A 25,514-nucleotide genomic window follows, 5' to 3' on the forward strand; every position below is an offset into this window, starting at 1 on the left:
GACTCATAAGACAGGAACAGCACAAGTTTGAGGCCAGCCTCAGCAACTTAGCAAGACCTGTCTCGAGAAAAAGAGAGCCCAGGACGTAGCTCAGTGGTTGAGGCCCCCTGGATTCGATCCCCAGTCTCTCTCTCTCTCTCTCTCTCTCTCTCTCTCACACACACACACACACACACACACACAACAATAAAGAAATATCAACTGATAGTACAGTACAACAATTATAACAATGTCCTGTAATGAAAGTTATTTAAGACTTATGAATTGTTTTTTTTCTGGAAGTTTCCATTTAATATTTTTTGAATCACAGTAACTAAAACCATAGAAGGCAAAACCACAGACGAGGGTCGACTGCTGCACAGATGTGGTGGTGACCACAGCACCAATGGACTTGGCTGTCCAGGGGGGCCTGGCTGCCCTGTCCTAGTCACGTCACCCTCCCTATGAGCACAGACTGAAAAGGGAACCCAGCAGTGGTGGAGAAGGGGGAGGGGTGCTGACAGTGAGAGAGACCCGCAGGCGCTGGAGGCGCAGCTGCCTTCTGACGGCTCTTTCTTCTCCTTCATTTTTTTTTTTTTTTTTTTTGGTACCACGGGTGCTTTTACCACTGAGCCACATCCACAGTCCTTTTAATTTTCTTGAGACAAGGTCTCACTACTTAGGCTCTTGCTAAGTTGTAAAGGCTGGCCTCAAACTTGCCATTCTCCTGTCTCAGCCTCCCAAGTAGCTGGGATTACAGGTGTGCCGGCTCTTTCCTCTCTTTTTGGAGGCTGTGAAGGGAGCACATGGCCTCGTTGTCTCTGGACCAGCTCCACCCCTGACGGCGCTTGCACTCCATAGCCAGGGCCGCAGCTTGAAGAGCCAGACTCTTCACCTTACTCTTTTGTTTATTCATTTTTTTAAAATATATTTTTAGTTGTTTTTTTTTAAACAATGTGATTTTTTTTTAATATTTATTTTTAGTTTTCGGCGGACATATAACATCTTTGTTGGTATGTGGTGCTGAGGATCGAACCCGGGCTGCACGCATGCCAGGCGAGCGCGCTACCGCCTGAGCCACATCCCCAGCCCCTTTTTTAGTTGTTGATGGACTTTATTGTCTTTATTTTTATGTGGTGCTGAAGATCAAACCCAGTGCCTCATGCATACTAGGCAAGTGCGCTACCACTGAGCTCCAGCCCCAGCCCCTTTGTTGATTCATTCTTATGTGGTGCTGCGGATCGACCCACTGAGCCCAGCCCCTGCCCTTCACCTTACTCTTCTTAGCAGCTCATCTCTGCATTCACTTGTCAGGCTCCCTGATTTCCCAAAGGAGAAAGAGCCCGGGGCGGGGGTGTCAGACCCGAGTCTCCCTGCCTGGACTCTGGCGTTTTCTGATCCGCCTGACCTCCCACCCCACGTCCTCTCCACTCTCCCCAGGATGCCCCCTACTTGGACCTGGCCCCCTACATGCCTGACTACTATAAACCTCAGTACCTGCTGGACTTTGAAGACCGCCTTCCCAGCTCCGTGCATGGCTCGGACAGCCTGTCCCTCAACTCCTTCAATTCTGTCACCTCCACCAACCTGGAGTGGGATGACAGTGCCATCGCCCCATCCAGCGAGGGTGAGTGGCCCTGGGCAGAAGGGGACCGTGCCTCTGCCCCAGATGGACTGGAGCCGTGTGAGCCTGGCTGGTGACATCTCTCTTGGTGGTTTTGATTCAGTGGTTGAGACTTGCAGTCCAGCAAAGCCTGTGGTGGCTGAAGAAGGGATTCCAGGCACAAAGAGCCAAAACAAGATTTTATGAGTGTTAGACACATTTCCAGAAGCTCCTGTCGCAGTCCCAGGGCAGATTTCTGAGCAAGGAGGGTTAGCTGCGGTGTGTCCTGGAGACGCCTGCCTCCCGTGGCGGGCGAGTGCTGCCTCCCTGGGGAGGTTGCATACACAAGGTCCCTGGCAGGACGGGCCGAGCCACCTCTGGAAGGAGGAGAGAACCGGCAGGTCAGACGTGCAGGGACGCTGGCCGGGTCCCTGTGTGTGCCCAAGTCCACTGAGCTCCCCCTACACTGCTGCGGTGTGAGGGCCTGGTGCACCGTGGGTGCAGAGACCGAGAGGCGCCTTTGGTCATTCTGTTTCAATCTGACACCCGATAGAACAACCTGGTTTTCCTCAAACCTTAGGGCTTGGTGTTCACTTGGAGTCTGTGGGGCCGTGGTCCCTTCACTCCAGGGAAGGGGATTCCCTCGGCCTCCTTAGAGCTGCCTCAGCACAGGGCCTTGACCTTCCCCTTTCTTTACTTCTGCTGTGCCACGGGTCGTTGTCCCGGCTGGGGCACGGCTTGCACTCTCCTGTGCCAGGGGAAGGCTCCAGCTGCTCTGCTGGCCGCGTGGGCCGCCTCAGGAGCAGTCAGGGCACGGCCTTGAAGAAGCCGCCAGACCCCCACGAGCCGCCTCATCCTGGCAGCTTGTAGAGTAGACGCAGGCACTGGGTGGGGGGGTCTTGCTGCCCCCCAGGCCTGGAGGGAAAGGAGGCAAGGGGCAGAGCGTGAGGCTAGGCGGAGGGCCCCCGGCTCGTCTCTGCCACAGCAGGTTCTGGGTGTGGAAGGAATGGCCCCCAGAGGCCCCACAGCTGGCCAGAGGCTCCTGGCCAGGAGCTGGGCTTCCGGACTCCTGGTTAGGGAGGAGGTAGGGAGCTCCCTCTCCTGTTTCCCCCCATGACCCCTCGTGACCCCCCTCGACTCCTGTGTTTCTAATCTTCAGTTTTGTCCCCTCGTTTTTGTAGATTATGATTTTGGAGATGTGTTTCCAGCAGTGCCGTCTGTACCCAGCACAGACTGGGAAGGTGGGACAGTCCGCTGTGACCCTCTTTTCCTGTTGTGCGATGTTTCCATGCCAAGCTTGCTGCATGTTCAAGATCAGCTCCTTATTACTGACGATAACCCCTGATCGTAACAAAGCCAGGCCTGGCCTTCTGTCGATGGAATTCTGCAGGAGAACTTGGCCTTAGCCCAGGCGCACCCCTGCTCCCCAGGGAGCTCCTGCCTCTGCACAGGGGTCGCGGGTCACTAGTGACTGTTCGGGACTCCTAGATCCGCCTTCCTGATTCCAGGGGCAGTTGGGGTGCAGAGGGATGGCTCATTTGTGGGGCCTAGTGGCCTGACCAGTGAGCAGAGGCTGTTCTGGAGAATGAGGCCCTTAAACCTGTGGGCCGCGAGCTCCCTGGGCTAGATGAGGGTCTGGGAGAGGGTTTGGCCATGGCGGTCCACTCCTGATGGCGCCTTGAAGACTTGGACTGAGGTCCAAGTCAGGGAGCTGCCCAGGCAGAGCTGAAACGGCCTCCAGGAGGTTCTCTTAGGAGTTTTAAGTCAGATAAAAATAAAACCCACCAACCCTCCCACCCCATCTGCTGGGCAGCGGCAGCGTGTGGGCACCTCTCCGCCTGCCACCTGCTGCTGGGCTTACACAAATTCATAGAGCAGCTGCCCAGGTTGCTGGGGTACTCCGAGCAGAGCTGGCGTTTCTGATAGGTCAATGTGTCCTCCTTACATCTCGGGCCATCTCAGACCCTCTTCCTGAAGGGCTTGCTGCCGGGAGCCAGAGGGTGGGCCCATCCCAAGGATGAGGAGCAGGGGTTCCCCGACATTAAAGACAGGATCTCCGAGTAATGGGTGACAGAAGATCTTTCCCAAGTAATTTTAGTATGAAATAGCTTAACTTTGAAGGAAATAGGATACAGCATTGGGAAAAATAAATCATGTCACTTGGCCAAGTGAGTGGTTCTAGTTTAATCAGCCTGAACCCAGAATTCCATCAGGACTTGGTCCTCCTCTCAGCCTGTCTACTGCACACGTGCCGGGCGTTGGTTTTCCCTCTGACTCTAACAACTAACCCTTCCTGACGTGCCTGTTACACCATTTGACAAGCAGGGCCTGACCGTCCTCTGGAGCCCTTCAGAGCTCCCCGGGGCCTGAGGACCAGTTGCCCAGATGCAGAGCTTACTCAGGCCCAGGGCAGGGGGAGATGTGTCTCCACTGACCGCAACCTCCTGCTTTCCAAAGCTCCTTGAGCACTGAAGAGTTCCGAGCATGCTGGGGCACTCGCCTAGGGAGGGTCTGTCTTCCCCAGGGGCCTGGAGGAGAGCTGGACTTAGGGGCACCTCAAAATTCAGGGCCCTGGGGGCTGGAGTTGTGGTTCGGGGGTAGAGCTCTTGCCTAGCATGTGAGAGTTGCTGGGTTCGATCTCAGCACCGCATACAAATAAGTGAATAAAATAAAGGTCCATCAACATTTAAAAAAATTTTTTTTCAAGGCCCTGGGTGGGATGGGGGTGGCCATTTCAAGCTCTTCTGGCTTCTTTTTTTTTTTTTTTTTTTTTTTGTACTAGGGACCCAGGGGCATTCCACTGCTGAGCTGCATCCCAGCCCTTTTTAATTTTTAGTGAGACAGGGTCTACTAAGTTGCTGAAGAGAGCCTCAAACTTGTGATCCTCCTGTCTCAGCCTCCTAAGTCTCTGAGATTATAGGCATGAGCCACCACGCTCAGTGGTCTTTGGCTTCTTTGCAGGGCTGGTGGCATCTCGCCCTGCTGCCCAACACCTCAGGGTCTGCCCCCTTGCCTCTTAGAACCCCTCCCATGGGCAGCTCACATGCCGAGGACAGCATAGGGCTGGACGCCGAGCAGGGGACGGCTCTGGAGTCAGGGCATGGTTTCCTAAAAGCCTCTGACAGCCAGGCCCTAGAGTCCCAGGGATCTGATGAGAGCCTCGTGGGTCACTCTTGTTTTCCGGCATAGCTGGAGATTACGCCAGCTCCCTCCCGATTCCTATAGCAAAAGATGGTGCTCTTTAAAAAAAAAAAAAGGCTGATGCGCAGGCTCAGCAGGCAGCTGCCCATGGTTTCCAAGTTCCACTAAGAAGGTGACGGCAGACTGGGCCCTGCCAGTGGGGCTAGGGGAGTGTGTTTGTCACCTCTCTTCTGGACAGATAATGGCCAGCAAGCTGTCCATATGCCAGCAAAACAGCTGTGTCCCTGGCCGCTGACCTGCCCATGTGTTTGCACCATCTGGGCCTCAGTTCTCTGCTTGGCCACCTCCCGTCTGCCACTGCAGCCTGGTGCTTGTCATGGCGGTGCCCCCTGCCTGTCCCAGTGACTTGAGGTGGCTGAAGGGGGTGGGGAGAGGTTGCTTAGGCCAGCACTGGAGGGGCAGTGGGTGAGGGGGTGACCCCAAGAGGGCCCATCAGCAAGCTGAGGTTTGAATGGGCTCTCAGCACCACCCTTAAAGGGGCGCCTGGCCTGTCCCCCGGGAGTGCTGGTGGGTGCTGGGAAGAGAAGCCACACCCTCTGAAGGGCCTGCAGGCGTCTGGGCAGCGCCCCCCCATCGCCTCGGGTCCTGTTTCCTGTCCGGCCCTCCCACTCTCCCCCTGCGCTCTGCCCACCAGGCCCCCTCTGGCTCCCCCGAGCCCCCCTGTCTTCTCTGGTGTCTCCTCCACTCTCCTTGCTTCCTTTGTGTCTCTTGTCTGTGGCCTTCAGAGGACTTGGGCCTCCTTCAGCCCTGCGAGCGGGGAGTGGGCTGCAGGAGGTGACGGGCGCCTGTCCTCTGGCAGGAGCGCTCTTAGGTTCATCTAGGAGGTGTGTGGCCTGTCCCTCCTGGCTCCCTTGGAGGCAGCAAGGTCACCCTGCCCTTGGGCCTAGAAGCTGCTTCACCACTGACCTTAACAGGCCAGATCCTGGGGGTCCCGGGGTGGCGAGATGGCGGTCCCCCAGGTTGCTCCTAGAGCACCAGTCCCATGACGTGTTGGGTTGGGGCTTCAGCTCTTTAAACAGGGCCACGCTGTCAGGCCTCCCTGGAGGAGTCACTCGCCTCCCCGAGTGGTTATCCTCTGGGGCCCAGCGGGGGTCTGATGGGCCGTCTCCTGTCTCCTTGTCCTCCCAGATGGAGACCTCACGGACACTGTCAGCGGCCCCCGCTCCACTGCTTCGGACCTGACCAGCAGCAAGGCGTCCACCAAGAGCCCCACCCAGCGCCACAACCCCTTCAGCGAGGAGCAGGCGGAGACCGTGTCCTCCTCTGACACCACCCCTGTGCACACCAGCTCTCAGGAGAAGGGGGGGTCCCAGGCCCTGGGCCTCCTGGACGCCTGCACAGAGCTGGAGGTCATCAGGTCAGCAGGGAGGGGCCTGGGAGTTTGCAAGTGTCCCCGCATCTGCGTCCACTCCTGCCTCACTGTTGAGACCAGGGCGGGCGGGTGTCCCCTGATGGTGGCGGAGCCCCTTTCTGGAGGCCGAGAAGCAGCCCTGCCAGCCCCAGGCAGACCTTGGAGCCAGAGGAGTCGGCAGCCTGTCCTCCTGCCGCCACCAGGACAAGGAGAGAGCGGTTTAAACAGCACCCTTTACTTCCCGAGGTTCTGGGGGCTCGGAGCGGGAGATCAGGGTGCGGCACGGGCCGTTCCCACGAGGGCCTCTTCCAAGTTCCATGACATCCACACCACTGTGTGCACAGGCAGAGCAGAGAAAGAGCTCTCTGGAGCTGCTCTTGCGTGGGCACAAGAGGGCTCCACCCTCGGGACCTCTCACCTCCAAAGGCCCCCACCTCCTGATCCCATCCATGGGAATTATAGCTTCCACGTGGAAGTTCGGAGGGAAACAAACACTGGGACCAGGGCACGGCCCAAGCCCTGGAGGTAGGTGGCCTGTACACTTAACAACCATGGCTGGCTTCTGAGGCCATGCCTAGGCTGCTGGGGCATTTTGTTTGGTCCATTCAAGATCAAAAAACAGCCGGGCGCAGTGGCACACACCTGTAATCCCAGTAGCTCAGGAGACTGAGGCAGGAGGATGGCGAGTTCAAGGGCAGCCTCAGCAACTGTGAGGCCCTAAGCAACCCAGTGAGAATCCTGTCTCTAAATAAAATATAAAATAGGGCTGGGGATGTGGTTCAGTGGTTGAGTACCCCTGAGTTCAATCCCAAGTGTACACACACACACACACACACACACACACACACAAAGATCAAAAACCACCTTCAGGTTGGACTTCCTCTTGAGGAAGTTGTTAGCAGTCAGTGAGCCAGTTCAGAGACCTAGTCCAGCCTGGTTCATTGGAGGAAAAGTATCTTTGTCATATGGACAGGTACATGGGGCAAGGGAGGAGGTCAGTGACAAGTTGGGGGCTCTTCCAGAGCCTCAGCAGAGTGGGGGCTGCCTGACCTCCCTAGGCCCGGTCCTTAGAATTCTCCACTCTGAATGAGAAGAGAAGCCCCATATACTGGTCAGACATGCTGGCCTGAGGAAGGGACATTGCTCCCCAGGGCCTAGAGCCAGGAGGCCCAACCCACAGGCTGGTTTCAGAACAAAGCAGCTTAAGCTGGTCATGGTGGTGTACGCCTATAATCCCAGCAACTTGGGAGGCTGAGGCAGGAGGATTGCAAGTTCAAGGCTAGCCTCAGCCACTTAGCAAGACCTTGCCTCAAAATTCCAAAATTAAAAATAAAAAGGGCTGGGGATGTAGCTCAGTGGTAAAGTGCCCTGAGTTTAATCTCTAGTACCAAAAAAAAAAGCAAAAGCAAGCAGCTTAGCCACTCAGCCTCGGGGTGGCTTGGCCAGGCCCATTCCACTAACATGGAACCAGGGTGGGGCAGGACTTTATGCATAGAAACTGAGTATATTTCTCGGTGACTTATCCATGGTGACACCTAGCGGGTAGTGAGGTCAGCAGGGACCCATGCCTACATCCTAAGAGAAGGACCTGAGCCCAGGGGAGTGCTGGCCTGGCTGCCCACGGCCTGGCTTCATTCCCTAGGCGGTAAGACCAGCTTAATTTTATCAGCTGGAATTTGTAGGATCTGTTTAGGGAACCCCCTGGCTACTGCCACCTCTGCCTCCCTGTGCTGTCCCCAGCCCATGGCCCTCCCCTGCCTCTGCCAGCACCAGGGACTACTTCAGGGCCCACACTGCCCAGACCAAGAGGCTCTGGTCTTGACCTTGGAGGGCATGTGCCCAGGCTGGCCCTTCTGACCCAGGCTGGTTTCCCTTGGTCCCCAGCACTCGGGTATAAGTCCCTCCCCATTACTGCTGATCCAGGGTCACCAAGAAGAAGAAAACTGGCAAGAAGAAGAAAACCAGATCGGATGAGGAGGCGAGTCCGCTGCACCCCGCCTCCAGCCAACAGAAGTTCAGCACACAGGGCGACGGCGCTGGCCGGGTCTGCCCAGGCCTGGGGCAGGATGCCCAGGACCCCGGGGCCGCCCTCCAGGAGGAGGGAGAGGGGCCCAGCAGCGCAGCGGAGAGCAGCGAGCACTCGGAGTTTGGCCAGATGGGCTTGCTGATCCCTGAGATGAAGGACACCTCCATGGACTGCCTGGGACAGCCCCTGAGCAAGGTCATCGACCAGCTCCACGGGCAGTTGGACCCCAGCACCTGGTGTTCCCATGTCGAGCCCCCAGACCAGTCCTTTCGGACCGGCTCTCCCGGGGATGCCCCGGAGAAGCCGCCATTTGGCGACTTTAGTGAGGGGCTTCCGGCCCCCATGGACTTCTACCGCTTTACCGTTGAGAGTCCAAGCACTGCTACATCAGGTGGTGGCAACCATGACGCTGCAGGGCCTGGCCAACCGCTGCATGTTCCTGGTGGCCCTGCGGCTGCTGGCCAAGAAGAAGAAGGAGGAAGAAAAGAGGGAGAGACTCCTGGGCCCCTAGAGGACACGCCACGGGAGGATCAGGAGCTGGAGACCCGGGAACCGGACCCCCAGGTGCCCCTGGTCAGCAAGGAGCCTGTGCCCGAGCTCCAGCCCCAGCCTGAGCCTGGGACACAGGAGGCTCTTTGCCAGCTCAAGCAGGACCAGCCCAGCCCGTGCCTGAGCAGCGCTGAGGACTCTGGGGTAGATGAGGGCCAGGGGAGCCCTTCCGAGGTGACACACGCCTCTGAGTTCAGGTGAGGGACAGTTGTGGCTGGTAGGGGACCCCGCCAGTCCTTGACCTCCCAGTGAATTAAGTCCAGCTCCCGGAGGACCCAGCCCCGTGTGGGAGGTGGGAAGAGACGTGATCTCCCCACCCAGCCTGACCCTCGTCCTCCTGACACTTGTCCCTCTCACAGAGTGGACAACAATCACTTGCTCCTGCTGATGATCCACGTGTTTCGGGAAAACGAAGAGCAGCTCTTCAAAGTAAGTCTAGGGGACTCAGGAGCCAGCGAGACCCAGCAAGGGCCAGGCAGATGGCCTGAGCCTGCCCAGAAGGCGAGGATCCAGGCCTGCCCCTGACCTCTGTCTGCCTGGCCCCCAGATGATCCGGATGAGCACTGGGCACATGGAGGGCAACCTGCAGCTGCTGTTCGTGCTGCTCACGGACTGCTACGTCTACCTGCTCCGGAAAGGTGCCTGCCGCCCCAGACGGAGAGCGGGTTGAGGTTGAGACCCCTGTTCCCCAGCCGTCGCCCCCTCCGGTGGCATGTAGGAGTGGAAAGGCCTCGGAGGAGGATGTGGCTGGCTGAGGTGGGCCTGACCCCGCCACTCGCACCCATGTCATTCTCTTGCTCCGTCACTTCAGGTTGCAGGGCAAGGAGGGGTCCTCTCTGCCAGGGGTCAGCCCTTAGAAAATGGGGCCCGGAGGGACAAGAGGCCAGAGGGGGTAATAGGCATTGGGGTCTCCTCTCTCAGGGGCCACAGAGAAGCCATACCTGGTGGAAGAGGCCGTTTCTTACAATGAACTTGACTATGTGTCGGTGAGTTCAGGCTCCGAGTTGGTGGACCACCATAGGTGCAGGGCTTCCTGGGCCACCCACCCTGAGAGCCCAGAGCAGGGCCCGTCCCAAGGATGGGCACCAACCTGACTCTCAGAGAAGCTTCTGTACACGTGCTGGGGACGAGAGCTAAGCACGAGGCCTGGCTGCCCGCAGCTCCTGCGGGGCTCCGTCTGAAGGCCTCACTGGTGGCCACCCTGGGTGCCCCCTCCCTCCCTGCCCTTGCCAGGCTGCCTGGCTGCACTGCCTCCTCTGCCAGGCAGCGGCCAAGCCCGTGTGGTTTCTGGCAGGTTGGCCTTGACCAGCAGACGGTGAGGCTGGTGTGCACCAATCGCAGGAAGCAGTTTCTGCTGGACACAGCTGACGTGGCCTTGGCTGAGTGAGTGTCGGCCCCGCCCCCGGGACGGAGAGCCAGCACCTGCCGTTGCAGGGCCTGGCATGGGGTGGAGACATCAAAGTGAAAACAAGTGTGTCCTCTCCAGAGCCCACAGTCTGGACAGAGAGGCAGGACAGTGGACAGTCACTGACCCACCACTCATGTGGCAGCCTAGGTGTTCTCAGTGCCTTGTGCCCTGCAGAGGGCAGAGGGACTGGCATGAGCATCTGACGGGGAGGAAGGCGGGGCCCTGCTGGCCAGGGCCTGCCCGCCAGTACATGGAAGTCACATGCATGAAGTCACGTCACGGCACCAACTCGAGGTCCCTCATTCAAGTCCCGCTGGTAGCATCTCGGGTCTTCCTCCTCTGCCAAGATCCAAGGCCCTGGGCTGTTAGGAAAGGGTCAGGCCTTTTCTGGTCACTGTTGGATGAGCACAGACCCAGCCACATCATTGCCCCAAAAGGCCCTGAGCGCTGCGTGGGCCAGGCCCCTTCCCCACATTTCTGTGACCCCTCCAGGTCAGGAGCTCTCAGGACGAAGCCTGTCCCCAGGCCTCTGACAACCCACTCCCTGTGCAGGTTCTTCTTGGCCTCTCTGAAGTCAGCCATGATCAAGGGCTGCCGGGAACCACCCTACCCCAGCATCCTGACCGATGCCACCATGGAGAAGCTGGCACTGGCCAAGTTCGTGGCCCAGGAATCCAAGTGTGAGGTGAGTGGCTGGAGAGGATGCTCGTGTAGTCCACGGGGGCCAGTGGTGGCCAGCCTTGGTGCTCGAGACACGTGAAGCAGGTGATGCTTTGGCATCTCTTGGTCACTTCCTCCCCCTCCCCGTCCTGTGCCTCTCTCTCAGCGGGTACTCCTGACACTGTGCCATGGTTGAGCTCAGGCCTGGCCCAGCTGCCTGCCTGGCCTTGCTCACTCTGTCCTCTGCCCCCACCCCCAGGCATCCACTGTGACTGTGCACTTCTATGGGCTTGTGCACTGGGAGGACCCCGCGGATGAGTCTCTGGGCCCTGTCCCCTGCCGCTGCTCACCCCCTGAGGGTGCCATCACCAAAGAAGGCATGCTGCACTACAAGGCGGGCACCTCCTACCTGGGCAGGGAGCACTGGAAGACCTGCTTCGTAGTGCTCAGGTGGGAGCCCTGGGCTCTGCGCGCCGGCTCAGGCCAGGGCATCAGGCTGTCGGGTCCCCAGCAGGGACCCCTGCAGCAGTTCACTGGGGAGAGAGTTCTGAGGGAGGCGTCTCCCCTCTACAGGGCCCTGGGTGGACACCGTCCAGAGCTGTAGGGCTTCTCTATAAAGCCAGTGAGTGAGCTGGGCCCAGGAGTGCCCCTGCCTCCGCTGGGGACCAGGGCCAGCCACGGAGGGCCTGCCCCTGCCCAGGTCCACTGAGGCAGTGCTCTCCGCTGTCCCTCTCCGACTCCTTTCATCCTCCCTCCTGGAAAGCAGGCCTAGCTTCCTTTGCCTTTGGGATTATGGCTAGTCTGGGGGCCCTGGGACATGGAGCCCGCCCCCTTTGGCCAGGCTCACCGCCACTGTGTGTGTCCCTGCAGCAATGGCATCCTCTACCAGTACCCTGACCGCACCGACGTCATTCCCTTGCTCTCCGTCAACATGGGGTGAGTGTCACTGCCTGAGGGCGTCAAGGCTAAGCCTGGGACCTTCCCATTTCCCCTGTGAGGTGTCTGTCCTCAGCCCCGTCCAGCTGCTCTGACTGGTGCCCTGGGGTTTGCCCACTTTGAGGCTGAGGGCAGCCCACAGGAGGCAGGGCAGAGACCGAGCGGTGCTGCCTGCCTGGAGAGGGTGCGTCTGCAGGGGGAGCTGCAGCCTGGTGGGGACAGGCCCCCGGAGGGGGAGGGAGGGCGAGCAGGGCAGCTTCGCCATGGGGAGCTCGGCTGACGGGTCCTCTCCCTCACCTGGCCGCATGTGGGTGTCCAGAAAGGACTGGCAATTCTGGGGATGCAAGGGTGGGGCTGTCAGCACCAGAGGGCCTGGGCAGCCTTCCCATGTCCCCAGGGCCCCGTTCCTGCCACCCGCCTCCTCGCCCCCAGTTCACCCTCCTCCTCTGGCCCAGGGGGGAGCAGTGCGGTGGCTGCCGGAGATCCAACACCACGGATCGGCCCCACGCCTTCCAGGTCATTCTCGCCGACCGGCCCTGCCTGGAGCTGAGCGCCGACAGCGAGGCCGAGATGGCCGGCTGGATGCAGCACCTCTGCCAGGCCGTGTCCAAGGGGGTGAGCGTCTCCCCCACCTCGCCTGCCTGACCACGCAGGACCCCAGGGGCCCATCCCCGCACGCAACACCAGCCCCGGGCAGCCCCGGAGGACACAGCTGGGGGACCCAGGGGACATCTCAGGAACAGACCTGGAGCTCAGAGTCCCCTGTGGACTGGACCACCTGTCCCACCCTCCTCCCCACCCACACTCCTGAGGTGGGCAGAACCTGCTGGACCCTGTAGGGAGGGCAGAGAACCAGCCGGGCCTCTGGGCTGGGCACTCTGGACACGCAGCCGCCTCTCCACCTCTGCCAATGCCTCAGGTCATCCCCCAGGGAGTCGCCCCCAGCCCCTGCATCCCCTGCTGCCTGGTGGTTGCCGAGGACCGCCTCTTCACGTGCCATGAGGATTGTCAAACCAGTTTCTTCCGCTCCCTGGGCACGGCCAGCCTGGCCGACATCAGCGCCGTCTCCACTGAGCCAGGCAAGGAGTACTGCGTCCTGGTAAGTGGGGCGGGCGGCGGGGAGGGGCCTGCCGGGGTGCGGCCAGGTGCTCATGCACGCTCTCCCTAGGAGTTCTCCCCGGAGGGCCCGCAGCCCCCTGCCCCCTGGGTCATCTACCTGAGCTGCACTTCTGAGCTGGACCGGCTCCTGTCTGCACTGAGCTCCGGGTGGAGAGCCATCTACCAGGTACCCAGCTGCCCAGAAGCCCCAGCCACTCCCAGGACCTGACCTTCCCTCCAGGATCCTGAGGACAGCAATGTGCCAGTACTCTGGGACAGGGACAGGGACAGACACTTAGGGCCAGAGGAGCAGAGCCCTGGCTTCTAGTGAGGCTGGGGTGAAAGCTGAATGCAGGTCCAGGAGCTGCCTTTCCTAACCCGGCTCCAGTCACAGTGCTCACGGTGGATCTGGAGCTGTGACAGGCTGGGCACAGGAGGGGCAGGACCCTCACCTGCCCTGCAGCTCACCCCAGAGTGAGAGGAGTTCACTGGCCTGGAGCCGGGGACTGTCCCGCCTGCACTGAGCCCACACAGGCTGGCCTGAGTCAGAGAAGGGCTCGGACAGAGGTTCGCCAGGCAGCATTGCTGGGAGCACAGGGCCACCTCCCTGGCCACCAAGGAGAGAGGTCTTCCCAGGACGAGGTGGTCGGGCAGCACCCCGTCAGCTCAGGCCCTCCCAGAGTGCAGGAGGATCTGGCAGCGTGGAAGCGGTTCCCTGGGAGAGGTGTGGAGGGACTGCTGGGGGAGGCCTGATAGGCATCCATGGCCAAGGCTGAGCCCCGGAGTCCTGTGGCCCCTGGGAACATGGAGCCTGCAGCCCTCAGTGGTCCTTCTTGCCCCAACCCAGGTGGACCTCCCACACAAGACCATCCAGGAAGCCTCCAACAAGCAGAAGTTTGAGGATGCCCTGAGCCTCATCCACAGCGCCTGGCAACGAAGTGATAGCCTCTGCCGTGGCCGAGCCTCCCGGGACCCCTGGTGCTAAGGCAGCTGGGTGGTGTCCCAGGAAGTCGGGGAAGTGGAGGCAGGCTGACCAGCAGGCTCAGGGTCGAGGTCATTGTGCTGCTTCGGAGCCAGGTCTCCACGCACGTTCTTAGCCCACTCCTGCCCCAGGTGGCAGAACCACCCAGCTTGAGGCAGGATTGTCCGCTCCCAGGGATCCAGAATGTGCCCAACACACCTGGGTGTCCTGCCCAATGGGTAGTGGCTAGAGGCTACTGGGGACAGAGGATCTCTGAACCAGGCAGGTTCTGCAGACACAAGCTGTCCTCCCAGGGCAGGACCTCAGGATGGTGACAAGAGGAATGTCCATCTACAGAGGAGTGGAAGGACCAGGAGGCGGGAGCTCCCCGCCCCAGGTCAGGGGCCTGGGCAGAGGCTCAGGGCCCCCGGGTCCTGAGTGCCCAGCCACCCTTGTTCATTTTTGAACATTCTCCTGGCTGTGCGGGGAAGCTGGAGCACCAGGTGTCTGCGCATGCTCCCTCTCACTAACCTACCCCATGCACAGCCGCCCGCCTCACAGAGCCCGGCCCAGGCCACCAGGCGCCCTGCATGCCGTGGCCCTGACCACCTCCCCCACCTCAGCAGAGCCTGCAGAACCCAGGGATCAGGTGGCTCCTTTGGCCAGGAGCAAAGAGGAGGGCGGGAGAGACTGGGAGAAGAGCAGGACCCACCACACGCTGAATCTCCCAACTGTCCCCTGCTTGGCTGGGGCCTGGGGCTTCCTGAGCATCTTTGTCCAGAGTCCTGGGGAAGGGGTCAGGTGGTGTGGGTTTTGTTTTTTTTAAATAAAATAGACATGTTATATTGCCAAGACTCGTCACTGGCCCTTTTTGAGCAAGGTACGTAGGGTCGTCTCCAAACCCTCCTCTTCTGCAACATGCCTGTCACCCATCAGTCGCGGCTTCCCCCACGGGTGCTCACCATCCAGAAGTGTGCAGCCCAAGGACTCTCGGCCTGACTCCCAGGAGGAGGGGCTGGGACAGTGGGCAGGTCCTCCTGGCCAAGTGACTGCAACCACAGGTCACTCCTCAAACAATGCCCTTCTTTTTTTATCTCCATCTCACCCAGGGGCCCTGATGTCTTGGGGTGGGCAGGGGCGTGGGGCCGCCTTTTACTGAGTGCAGTGCAGCGCTAGCTGTTCCACCTTTGCCCTCCAAAGGTCCCTCTGGAGCAGGCCATCAGTGAAGCAGTCCCCCCATCTGAGGTGTCGCCTCCCACAGTTCAGTTATCCGAGATGGAAACTACAGATTGAAAACTATTACACAGGCTGGGTGCAGTGACGCAAGTCTGTGATCCCAGCTACTCAGGAGGCTGAGAGAGGAGGATCACAAGTTCAAGACCAGCCTCAGCAGCCTAGCAAGAGCCTATTTCAAAATTAAAAATACGACTGGGGATGATGGTCAATGCTAGAGCACCCCTGGGTTCAATCCTCAGGACTAGCAAATAGGAAAATATCAAAGGGATAAATGTTCTTCAGTTTTATGCTGTGCACCATTCTGAGGAGGGTGAAGGCTCCTCCCTCTGTCCCGAGCATACCTGTGCTGTACACTCACTTCCCACAGTGGCTTTGTAGTTGCCTTGGTTTTCAGATGGCCTGAGGCGGTAGAGCGGCATTTTGTGTTCAAGTAGCCCTTAATTTACTTGATGGTAGCCCCAAAGCTCAAGAGTAGTGATAGCTGGCAATTTGGACATGCCAAAGAGAAGCCATGAAGTGCTTCCCTTGAATGAGAAGGCGCGGTGCCAGCATGGCTCAGGGACAGCGTGCTGTCAGGCTTGCAGGAGCCCCGTCCATGCCAGGCACCACACACACACACACACACACACACACACACACACACGTGAAATAGCTCTGCAGGGCTCCAGACTCCTGTCTTTCCCTTTGCTCTTGCTGAAGTTGGGACCATAGGTCGCAGGAGCCAGATTGGGATACTGAGGCCTGGAAGGGGAAGTCACACAGACCCCAGAATAGAGATAGAAGAGCTACCTAACCGGCGCTCACACTCCATGCCAGGAGTCTCCCAGGACACCTGCCTCGTGCCTGGGGCTCTGAGCTGGAGCAGGACGGGCCTAGAGGGGGCCAGGAAGACGATTGGGCCGGAGGAGGTGCCCTGCTAGTGGGCAGCTTTGCCCCGCCTCCACTCTCCTTCCAGTCCCAAGTGAACTTTCCCCCAGATCCCAGGGTCCAGCCCCGCCCCAGCCAGAGCAGGCCGGGATTGGTTGGAGCTGGAGGGGGCGTGTTCTGGGCTCCAACAGACCCTGGTCTGCGGAGCAGGCTGAGCAGGTGGATTTCAAGATAGACCAAGGGCGAACCGCAGCTGCCGGACATACCGGGAACTGTCCTCTAGACATGGCCCCGAACCCCCTCGGTCCCCAGTCCTGTGGTCCAGCAGGGGTGCAGACAGCCTAAACACCGCCACCCTATGGCTCACGCCTCACCCCTGACCCAGGCTCAGCCGGCTGGCCCGGAGGCCGAGGAGACGGTGCCCCCGGCCGTGGACCTGGTGCTGGGCGCCTCGGCCTGCTGCCTGGCCTGCGTGTTCACCAACCCCCTGGAGGTGGTGAAGACGCGGCTGCAGCTGCAGGGGGAGCTGCAAGCCCGGGGCACCTACCCGCGGCCCTACCGGGGTCTCATGTCCTCTGTGGCTGCTGTGGCGCGCGCAGATGGGCTGAGGGGCCTGCAGAAGGGGCTGGCCGCCGGCCTCCTCTACCAGGGCCTCATGAACGGTGTCCGCTTCTACTGCTACAGCCTGGCAGGCCAAGCTGGCCTCACCCAGCAGCCAGGTGGCATCGTGGTCGCTGGCGCTGTGGCTGGGGCACTGGGAGCCTTCGTGGGGAGCCCTGCCTACCTGGTGAGTGCCTGCTCTCCACACTGGGACTCGATCCCACAGGGACTTTGCAGTCACCTGGGCTTTGTGGCCCCGCTGGGGTGGGGCAAGCTGGGTGGGGCTGCTGCCTGGGAATATCTGGCCCAGGCCTGGAATCCGTCCCTTGCCCTGACCCTTGCTCCCCTGGGGTCCCTACACTGCTGCTCCTGAGCCAAGGAAGGGGGCAGAGGGTGGCAGTACATGTGCCAGCTCAAACCTGGCTCGGTCCTGTTTCCTCTGCATGGCCTGGTGTGAGGTAAGAATGAGAGCTGGCACTGGGTGAGGCCTCCTGTCCTGGGCACTCTGCAGTCACCATGTCACTCAGTCTTCCAGGAGTGACAAAACCTGGTCCCAGAGAAGGTTAAGTGACTTGTCCTGAGTCCCACCAAGATGCAACACAGGCAGACTGGAGTCTCGCCCTCGAGCCCAGGATGTACAGGCCAGGGTGTAGCAACCAGGGACACCTGGGTTTCGGGGACACACTGCAGAGGCCCCTCCCATGGCCAGTTGGCATTGCAGGCTCTGCCCCCTGCTCCCGTAGGTCAAGACACAGCTGCAGGCGCAGACGGTGGCTGCGATGGCAGTGGGGCATCAGCACCAGCACCAGGTGAGCCCCGGGCCCTGGACTCCCTGGGCCGTTCCTGCTCCAGGCCGGGCGGAGCTGACCAGGGACCTCCCACCCTCTCCCCGCAGAGCGTCCTGGGTGCCTTGGAGACCATCTGGCGGCAGCAGGGCCTGCCGGGGCTGTGGCGGGGCGTGGGGGGCGCTGTGCCCCGAGTGATGGTGGGCTCGGCCGCCCAGCTGGCCACCTTTGCCTCCGCCAAGGCCTGGGTGCAGGAGCAGCAGGTGAGGGCTGGGACTCCTGGGCCTACAGGCACAGACAGGAGTGGGAGGGCCACCCACCTCCGTCCCCACAAGAAGTGCAGGGTGGTGACAGATGGGGCCCCTTGAGGAAGCTGGGAGCCCTGGCTCTGCCATCATGTTGTGACCCTGACCCTTGGGCCCAGCAGGAGTTGAGGGCAGTGTGACCCTGAGGCTGTGAAGGAGCTCAGGTGTTGGGGGCATGGCCTCCTCCCTGACCAGCCCCTCCACCTTGTGTGCTGGGGGTCACCATGTGGGTGGATGAGGGTGGCGGCTGGGGTCAGAAGTCTGTGCTGTCCCCACAGTGGCTCCCAGAGGACAGCTGGCTGGTGGCCCTGGCTGGAGGCATGATCAGCAGCATAGCGGTGGCTGCTGTCATGACCCCCTTCGACGTGGTCAGCACGCGGCTGTACAATCAGCCTGTGGATGGAGCTGGCAGGGTGAGCAGGGAACGGGGTTGGGGAGGATGTGGGGAGCTGGGATCAACCCCCCGATACACACAGGCACAGCAGAGCCTGGGGGACACATGTGGCACACACGCATGTCACCTGGGCTTGTTTGATGAGCAGCTGTGTCGCCAAGCACTTCAACATCCAGCTATTATTCTTTTTCCTGAAGAGGAAATTGAGGCTCAGAGAGGTCAAGTGATTTGCCTGCAGTCACTCAGCTGCTAAGTGGGAGACTTGGGATTGGAATCATGGTCTTCCCAGGGCACTGCCAGTGTCACAGATGTGCCCAAAACCAGGGTGCCCGTGTGCCTCTAGACAGGCTGAGAGCCCTGGCAGCGGGCTGTGTCTGCCTGAAGGAAGAGGCCTCCTTCCTAATGTCACAACCTACAGCGTCACCTTTCCGCGCCTGCCCCGCTGGGGACCATGCATTCTGATGTACCAGCAGAAGCCCTGGACACACAGACATGCCAGTTTGCCAGTTGTGCCAGCTGGGGCCTCACAGCCCTTACAGTGACCCGTCCATGTCCATCCACAGGGCCAGCTGTACGGGGGCCTCGCAGACTGCCTGGCGAAGATCTGTCAGCAGGAGGGACCCTTGGCGCTCTACAAGGGCCTGGGCCCTGCCTATCTGCGCCTGGGTCCCCACACCATCCTCAGCATGCTCTTCTGGGACGAGCTGCGGAAACTGGCCCGGCGGGGGGCCCAACACCAGGGCACCTAGGCCTCGTCCCTCACCCCCCAGCCTGCCACAGTCTGGCACTTGGCCAGAAGTGACGTCCTTCCTCCATGAGACCGGCCATCCCAGAGCAGACCACAGGCCCGGCCCTGCCACAGGTGGGGGCAGCGTGTGGACAACGGTGGCCAACCCAGCACCCGCTCAGAGTGGCCCCTGTCCTTCTCTCTGAGTCCCGGCAGACTGCAGCCCACGCCCTGTTCATTGTGAATGACCAGGATGAGCAGCACCGAGCCGAGTGACCGAACTGTCTCGGCCCCTGGGTCCCCAACAGCAGCGAGTCCAGTGAACCCTCCTTCACTTCTGCGGCTGAGACTGGTGTGCGGGACGTGGGGCCCCACGTGTGGGGTCCCAGGGCTGTTCACTAGGGCTGCCCTGAAGGGGCCACGGACTCAGGGGCTTGAAATGGGAAATCCTTTTCTCCCACCTGGAGGCCTGAAGTCTGAGATCGCAGGGCCGCCGCTTGGTCCTCCTTCCCCTCCACGCTGGGGTGGGAGCCCAGGGCCTGCACCACGTCCCATCCCAGGCCTGGTTCTCCTGACCTCTCCCCCTGGCTAGCAGCCAACTGCCATCTCCCTGGGTCCCGCATAGGTGTCCCCTGGTGTAACTGTGTCCTCATGTCCTCTTACAAGGACGCAGGTCACATTGCTCTCGGGCCCACTCTAGTGACCTCACCTTTACTAAAGGATGATTAGCCCTGTCTGCACTGCAGGCCCATCCCAAGGTCCTGGGGGTGGGACCTCAGAGTCTGCATGGGGCCAGGGGACAGGGACGCGATTCAGCCCAGACCTCACCTGAGAGCTCGCGCTGAGACCCCGCAATTGCACATGTTCAGATGATTCCGAAAGGACGTTCAGGGAGCCCGTGGTTCAGACCAGGAGGCTGAGGCCCAGGAAAGGGATGGCTGCCCAGGTGAGTGGCGGGCACAGCCAGGGACAGGGCCAACAGCAGGCCCCGGCCTTTCCTCCAGCGGCAGCCACACTCCTGCCACAGGCCTGAACTGACCTTGGTACTCCAAGGGAACCCCAGCTCCCTGGCCGGCAGGACTGGCCTGGTTGGTGCAGCCTCCTCGCCTCCCTGACCTCCCCTGCCACACCTGGGTGTGAAGAGCAGGCCCTGGAGGCAGCCCCACTGCACACTCCAAACAATAAAGTTTTCTACTTTGTTTACCTCAAGGACTTCCTCCACCACAGCCTCAGTTGCCCCACCCCTGAGTCCCCACCAGGGCTACCCGCTCCCATCTGGGAAGGGAGCCCAAGAAGAGTTTCCAGTGGCCAGCCCCACCCTGCCCGGCCAGGCAAGGCTGCCACCTAGTGGACACAGGGGGAACATCAGGATGGGCAGCCTGGGGCCCAGGCAGGGGAGGGTTCAGCCAGGGGAGGGCTCAGGCAGAGGAGGGCTCCGGCAGGACCCCCGGCTCACGCTGCCAGAGATTGGAGGCCACCCCCTGAAAGGGCAGAGCCAGAGCTGAGGCTTCAGGAAGCTGGGCTACCCGCTCTCGTGGGAAAGCCACAGAGCCCAGCTCAGCAGGGGGAGGCCGCAGACCTCAGGGTAAGAGGGCAGAGCCCAACCTCAGGCCTTGGGGGAGAGGTCCCAGACCTCAGGCTGTGGGGGAGAGAGCCCCTACTTCAACCCCGAGGATGAGAGGAGAGGCCGGGCAGGCGGAGGCCCGGGGCTTCAGGAAAGCTCGGTCTGGCCAAGCCCTCTGGGAGGGTAAGGCAAGTGGACACCGGCTTTATCAGGCATAGAGCGTGGGGCCCAGCCCAGGGACACCCCTTCACCACCCCAGGCTGCTGTGGAGCTGCCTGGGCCTGGCGCTCCTGCAAGCAGCCCGGAGGGTTAACGCCCCAGCTCTCCTCCCTCCCTGGGCCTTTGACCCTCCCGGCTCCTCCCCTGCCCTCCAATGACACCTTTGGCCGGTGGCGTCATTATTGGGTCGTCCCCGTGCAGACCTGGCTGGAGGCTGGGGCCTGGTCCGGCTGCCATGTTCTCCCTCCGTTCCTGGCTCCCCAGCCTCCCCTCCCTGGAGTGGGGCTGCAGCCTCCTGGACAGCCTCCTGCAAGGTGAGCCCCTCCTCCGTGCCACCTGGCCCGCACCCCCATGCGTCCCCTCCCTCCCTCCCTCCCAGCCCACACCTGCTGCCTCCCGCCCCCTGCAGGCCTCGTGGGGGCCTTCGGCGTCTCCGTCCTGAGCAGCCTCCTGAAAGTCTACTTTTTTGTGGGCTGTGCCAAGTGAGTGCCCACGCCCCATCCCACTGGAGTCCCTCCACCCTCCTCCCTGGCCTCCTCCCTGGGCCTCGAAACCCTTCCTGAGGCCCGGGAGGGTGGCCTTGCTCCTCTGCCCACTCTCCCCCACAGTGACCCCAAGCGGCAGTCCGAAAAGGAGCGGCTGCGGGCCCCATGGGCCTGGCTGGAGACCCTGCACCTGGCCGGGCTGGCCCTGCTCCTGACGGCGGTGGGGTCCCGGGTGGCCGCCCTGGTGGTGCTCGAGTTCTCCCTCCGGGCTGTGTCCACACTGCTGTCTTTGGGCAAGGTGAGGCGGGGGGCCCTGCAGGCCCTCGTGTCCCCCCTAGAACAGGGAAGCTGGGCCCCCGTTTCCCTACATGGAGAAGAGGCTGCGGGTGGTTCCCTGGGGTTTTGACGGCCCAGGTCCCAGTCCCAAGCACACCGGGACAGTTCCGTGACCTGAGCTTCCCGCGTGCCAGGCCCTGCACTAAGTACTCTGAGGCTTCGTCTGGTTTGATGCTCGAGGCCAGGGGTCGCTGTGACCCTCATCGGCTCATCCGTGGCCAACATCCAGCGTCAGATGTGACAGCAGCTCTTGGAGGCTGGGACGCGGGCGAGAGGAAGGGTCCCGCCGGGGCTCGGCCTGAACCAACAGGCTCTCTTGGGGAATGGTCCCAAGGTCCCTGGGGGCTCTGGCCTCCCACAGAGTGGCACCTTTGCCACCTGCCGGCCACCCTCCTCCTGTCCGCCCCAGCAGGGCTCCGGGAGCGCGGAGCGGCTGCAGCTGTTCCTGCTGAGCCAGTTCTCGCTGGGCTGCGGGCTGGCCTGCGCCCTGAGCGTCCTGCAGGAGGGCGCCCCGCACAGCACCCTCAACCTGCTGCTGAGCCTCGGGCTGGCCGCGCTGCTCAGCTCCGGCGCCCGGCGCCTCCAGCACCACGTCTGCCGCCTCTACGAGCTGCACAGCGCCCAGCGCTACTGCGGGGTCTGCCTGGGCCTGCTGGCGGGGGCTCACGGCCTTCCCCGGCTGCTGGGCCGCGCCCTGGCCCTGGCCTTTGCCGTGGGCGACCTGGCGGCCATGGTCCTCATCAACCAGGACTTCCTGAGCACCTCGGAGGCCGTGCGCTTCTGGACCCCACTCACCATCTGCTACACGCTGCTGGTCATCCACATGCAGGGTGAGGGCCCGGGGCGGGTTCCTCTGATTGTAGGCACAGCCCCCTGTCTGGCCCAGCCGCGGGCCCAGCCCTGTCATCCCAGGGCACCGACCCAGGGGCAGAAGGTGCACAGGCCACTCTGGGCAGATTCAGCCTTCAGCCTGCTGGGGGAGCCCCAAGGAGCCAGGGCCTGGTTTGGTCTCCAAAGCTGGGCAGGGCCCTCTGAGAGGTGAGGCTGAGGGGGACTGTGGGCCACCTGTGCCAAAGCCCAGAGTGAGGGAGGGCACCGCACCATCGAACCTTGGACAGAAGTCCAGTGCAGCTGTCACCCAAAGGCACTGGGAAGCGGTGAGGCTGGCCAGTTTTTTTCTTTTTGCTAACAGTTGCTGAGACTGGCCTCAAACTTGCTATCCTCCTGCCTCAGCCTCCCGAGTGGCTGGATTATAAGTGTGTGCCACCACATCCAGCCTGCTCTGTTTCCTTTTATGTTGGTTCCCAGGATGGAGCTCTGGGGCCCTTAACTACTGAGCCACATTCCCAGCCCCGTTTTGTATTTTATGTTTCACTGAGTTGCTTAGCCCCTCGTGGCTGAGGCTGCCTTTGAACTCGAAATCCTTCTGCCTCGGGCTCCTGAGCTGTTGGGATTACAGGCGTGCTGAGGTTCTTAAGAGCCTAACTGAAGGCCCCGGCCAGCCAGGTTGGGCTGTCTGCTGAGAGACGGCTGCAGGGTTCCCGCAGGGGAGAGTGCTATGGTCTGATCTGGTCTCTAGGGAAGAGCCCTGGCTGAAGAATAGAGATAGTATAGGAAAGGCAGGGGGAGGGAGGTGTTCAGGCAGCGAGAACTGCAAGTGCAAAGGCCCTGGGGTGGGAATAAGCCTGGCATACTCCATGAACTAAAAGGAAGCCAGGATGGTTGGGGTAGTGAGCAGGATCAAGTTAGAGACACGGTGACGTTGGGAGTGGGCTCAGGCCAAATCAGGCAGGATCTGGTAAGGCCCAGGGCTGGGTTTGGATTTTCAAATGCAGAAGAAAGTCCTGAGAAGGTTGTAAATAGAGGGATGATTTCGTCTCCTGGACATGTTTAGAAGGTCACTTTAGCAGGTCGGTAGACACTGGATTGTAGGGGCAGGGACAGAAGCCGAAGGACTGGGGGCGTAACTCGGTGGCAGGGCGCTTGCCAAGCATGCAGGAGACCCTGAGTTCCATCCTCAGCCCCAAGGAAAAAAAGCACAGGAGCCCTGGGAGGGGCTGCCTTGGGAGGTGGCTGGGACCTGGGACCCGGAGGAGCCGTGGGAGTTGGGGACGTGTGGAGGACTGGGCTTGCTGAAGGACCAGATGAGGAGGCTGTGTGGGAAAGAGAATCGGGTCAGCCCCACATCTGCCTGGCTCTGTCCTGGGCCAGTGGGAGGCCTGCAGGTGAACGGGCAGCCCTGGCCGGCGTGCCCAGCACCCCGTGGGTGCTCAGAGAGAGGGGTGGGGGGGGGCAGCAAGGGGAGGCGAGAGTTGAGAGGCCCATGTGGCTCCAGCGGGACGTCTGAGTGGGGCCTGGTGACAGGTGCGCCAGGCGGTGACAGGTGCGCCCCTTCCGCAGAGGAGCAGCGGCAGCAGCGCTTCAGCCTGCAGAGCCAGGTGCAGACGGTGCTGGTGCGCATGGGCGGCCTCTTCGTGCTGCTGCTGACCGTGGGCCGCTGGATGGACCTCCTGGGCATCCTTGTCGCCCTGCTGGGCGAGCTCTGGTGCCTGGTGGGCGTCCGCGCCCTGCTTGACCTTTGCCAGATCCAGGTGGGCCCCATGCACCCCGGGTCCCCCAGGCCCGAGCGCCTTGCCCCACACAGTCCCTGGCGCCTCCAGAGGCCCAAGTTGAAAGACAGCCAGGGTGACCTCTCGGTGGAGGGCGGAGGGAGCTGAGATCTCTCCTGCCCCATCAGTCCGTGCCAGCCTGAGCCGTCCCCTAGGTCACTAGGAACGCCCACTGCCCGCAGCAGCCTGCACTCAGAGGCCCCAGGGGAGGAGGGTCTGAGGCCCCCAGGGGGAGGGAAAGTGGGTGGCCTCTTGATCCCCTCCCCCGCCTTCCCCAGGGCTTTCCCTCCCAGAGGCCTTCTGCAGCAGCTCCCAGCCGGCCCCTGCCCTCCACACCCGCAGGCTCCCAGAAGACCGACCCCTCCTGACCTGCCTCCGGGAGGACTTGGAGCCTGGCTCAGGCCCGCAGGGGCTGACCAGCAAGGACTGACCTTGGGACACTGCCTGGAGACACAGCCACAGGGCTGGCCGCCACCTGGGCCTTGCCCCCACCCCCTGGAGGAAGGGGAGGGTTGGGGGATGGGGGCCCTGAGTTAATCCTTCTCTGATGGGCAGGACTGACTTCTTTCGCAGGGCTGGGAGGATGGGGGCCAGCCGCCTCCTCAGGTTGGTTTACCCCTTTACCCCTCCATGAACAATAAAGATGGTTTTCTTTTTTAAAAAATTCTTTCAGTTGCACATGAACACAGTACCTTTGCTTTACTCATTTATTTTTATGTGGCCGTGAGGATCGAACCCAGGGCCTCGCCTGTGCTAGGTGAGCGCTCTACCTGTGAGCCACACCCCCAGCCCCTAAATATGATTTTCTTAAAGTGCTCAGAATCACAAAGACACAGAAAGGGAAAGAGGTTTTCAGAAGCCACACAGCAATTCTGTTGGAGTCCTGGAGCAGGCTCCTCAGGGCTGGCTCAGGCTCCGTGTGTTCCTGGGGAACAGAGCGCTCAGGGGTGGCGTGGAGGGTGTAGTATTGAGGTGGCTGAGGAGGTGGGAGGCTGGACACATAGTCTGGCCACCCGCCTGCAGTCTTAGGTGGACACTGTCCCATCCCACACTGAGAACCAGCTGGAGAGGGCATGTAAGGCCTCTCGTGCTCTTGGGTGCCCTGGATACAGCCTGCCCTGAATCCCAAGACTGTATGAGACCATGAGGATCCTTCCCATCTCATTCCTGTTCAGGGCCCAGATCAAGGAGACCAACGCCCTGGCACAGCTCCTCTGCCTGCCTTCGTGTGGCGCCCTCTGAGCCTGTGGGAAGAATTACGACCAGGTGTGGGGGCTTGCCTCCAGCTGGGTCCTTTCGTTATCCCCTTTCATTTTGACCTCAACGGCAAGAGGCCATAACTGTTAGCTCTTTTTACAGATTTAGAAGCCAAGGCCCAGAGAGGTTAAAGAACCTGCTCAAGGGCACACAGGAGGGAGTAAGCTTCAGGATTTGAATGCAGGCAGTCTGTCTCCAGGGCTCAAGTGCTTTGTGGGTTCCTGGCTCCCTCTTTTGGTTGGAGATGTGGGATCCAGGAAGCGGACAGGGCCAGCCCGCTCTTGGAATGGGGTTCTGGCTACCTTTTGTCCAGGGCAGCCTGAGGCCCCTGGAGGGGCAGGACATCCAGCCCACAGGG

At 61.2% G+C, this 25,514-nt stretch overlaps 3 protein-coding genes across 11 annotated transcripts in view; all 3 read left to right on the forward strand.

Annotated features, from left to right (window-relative positions):
• Positions 1–14,624, forward strand: part of Plekhm2 (pleckstrin homology and RUN domain containing M2) — a 36,309-nt gene extending 21,685 nt beyond the window's left edge. Inside the window, exons 6-20 of one of the 4 annotated variants that reach the window (XR_013427464.1) lie at positions 1,420–1,606; positions 2,764–2,823; positions 5,912–6,140; positions 8,058–8,906; positions 9,069–9,138; positions 9,257–9,347; positions 9,631–9,695; positions 10,004–10,092; positions 10,670–10,802; positions 11,037–11,227; positions 11,648–11,713; positions 12,169–12,328; positions 12,633–12,792; positions 12,882–12,998; positions 13,659–13,799. Coding sequence is in view for 2 of the 4 variants with exons in the window: in XM_078025352.1 (XP_077881478.1) it covers positions 1,420–1,606; positions 2,764–2,823; positions 5,912–6,140; positions 8,058–8,906; positions 9,069–9,138; positions 9,257–9,347; positions 9,631–9,695; positions 10,004–10,092; positions 10,670–10,802; positions 11,037–11,227; positions 11,648–11,713; positions 12,169–12,328; positions 12,633–12,812; positions 12,882–12,998; positions 13,659–13,796 (2,625 nt within the window). In the remaining 2 variants the exon portion in view is untranslated. Of the gene's footprint in view, positions 1–1,419; positions 1,607–2,763; positions 2,824–5,911; positions 6,141–8,057; positions 8,907–9,068; positions 9,139–9,256; positions 9,348–9,630; positions 9,696–10,003; positions 10,093–10,669; positions 10,803–11,036; positions 11,228–11,647; positions 11,714–12,168; positions 12,329–12,632; positions 12,813–12,881; positions 12,999–13,658 lie in introns of those variants that run through there. The other 3 variants (XM_078025352.1, XM_078025353.1, XR_013427465.1) reach the window with 3 other exon arrangements.
• Positions 14,625–16,038: 1,414 nt separating this feature from the next.
• Slc25a34 (solute carrier family 25 member 34) lies at positions 16,039–19,895 on the forward strand. Of its 2 annotated transcripts, XM_005317489.5 has the most exons (5): positions 16,043–16,662; positions 17,219–17,284; positions 17,371–17,523; positions 17,844–17,978; positions 18,523–19,895. In XM_005317489.5, the coding sequence occupies exons 1-5, from the start codon at positions 16,234–16,236 to the stop codon at positions 18,706–18,708; spliced, it is 969 nt and encodes a 322-aa protein (XP_005317546.1). In that variant the 5' UTR covers positions 16,043–16,233; the 3' UTR covers positions 18,709–19,895. The 2 variants fall into 2 exon arrangements, with proteins under 2 accessions (XP_040143895.1, XP_005317546.1); XM_040287961.2 differs by lacking the exon at positions 17,371–17,523 and having other exon boundaries at positions 16,039–16,662.
• Positions 19,896–20,648: 753 nt separating this feature from the next.
• On the forward strand, positions 20,649–24,563 carry Tmem82 (transmembrane protein 82). Of its 5 annotated transcripts, none has more exons than XM_078025355.1 (6): positions 20,649–20,783; positions 20,879–20,951; positions 21,078–21,252; positions 21,700–22,120; positions 23,655–23,881; positions 24,242–24,563. In XM_078025355.1, the coding sequence occupies exons 1-6, from the start codon at positions 20,705–20,707 to the stop codon at positions 24,434–24,436; spliced, it is 1,170 nt and encodes a 389-aa protein (XP_077881481.1). In that variant the 5' UTR covers positions 20,649–20,704; the 3' UTR covers positions 24,437–24,563. The 5 variants fall into 5 exon arrangements, with proteins under 5 accessions (XP_077881481.1, XP_077881483.1, XP_077881482.1 ...); XM_078025357.1 differs by having other exon boundaries at positions 23,691–23,881; XM_078025356.1 differs by having other exon boundaries at positions 21,703–22,120.
• Positions 24,564–25,514: the final 951 nt, after the last annotated feature.

This window comes from Ictidomys tridecemlineatus, chromosome 11, assembly GCF_052094955.1.
Source record: "Ictidomys tridecemlineatus isolate mIctTri1 chromosome 11, mIctTri1.hap1, whole genome shotgun sequence".
Lineage (NCBI taxonomy): Eukaryota > Metazoa > Chordata > Mammalia > Rodentia > Sciuridae > Ictidomys > Ictidomys tridecemlineatus.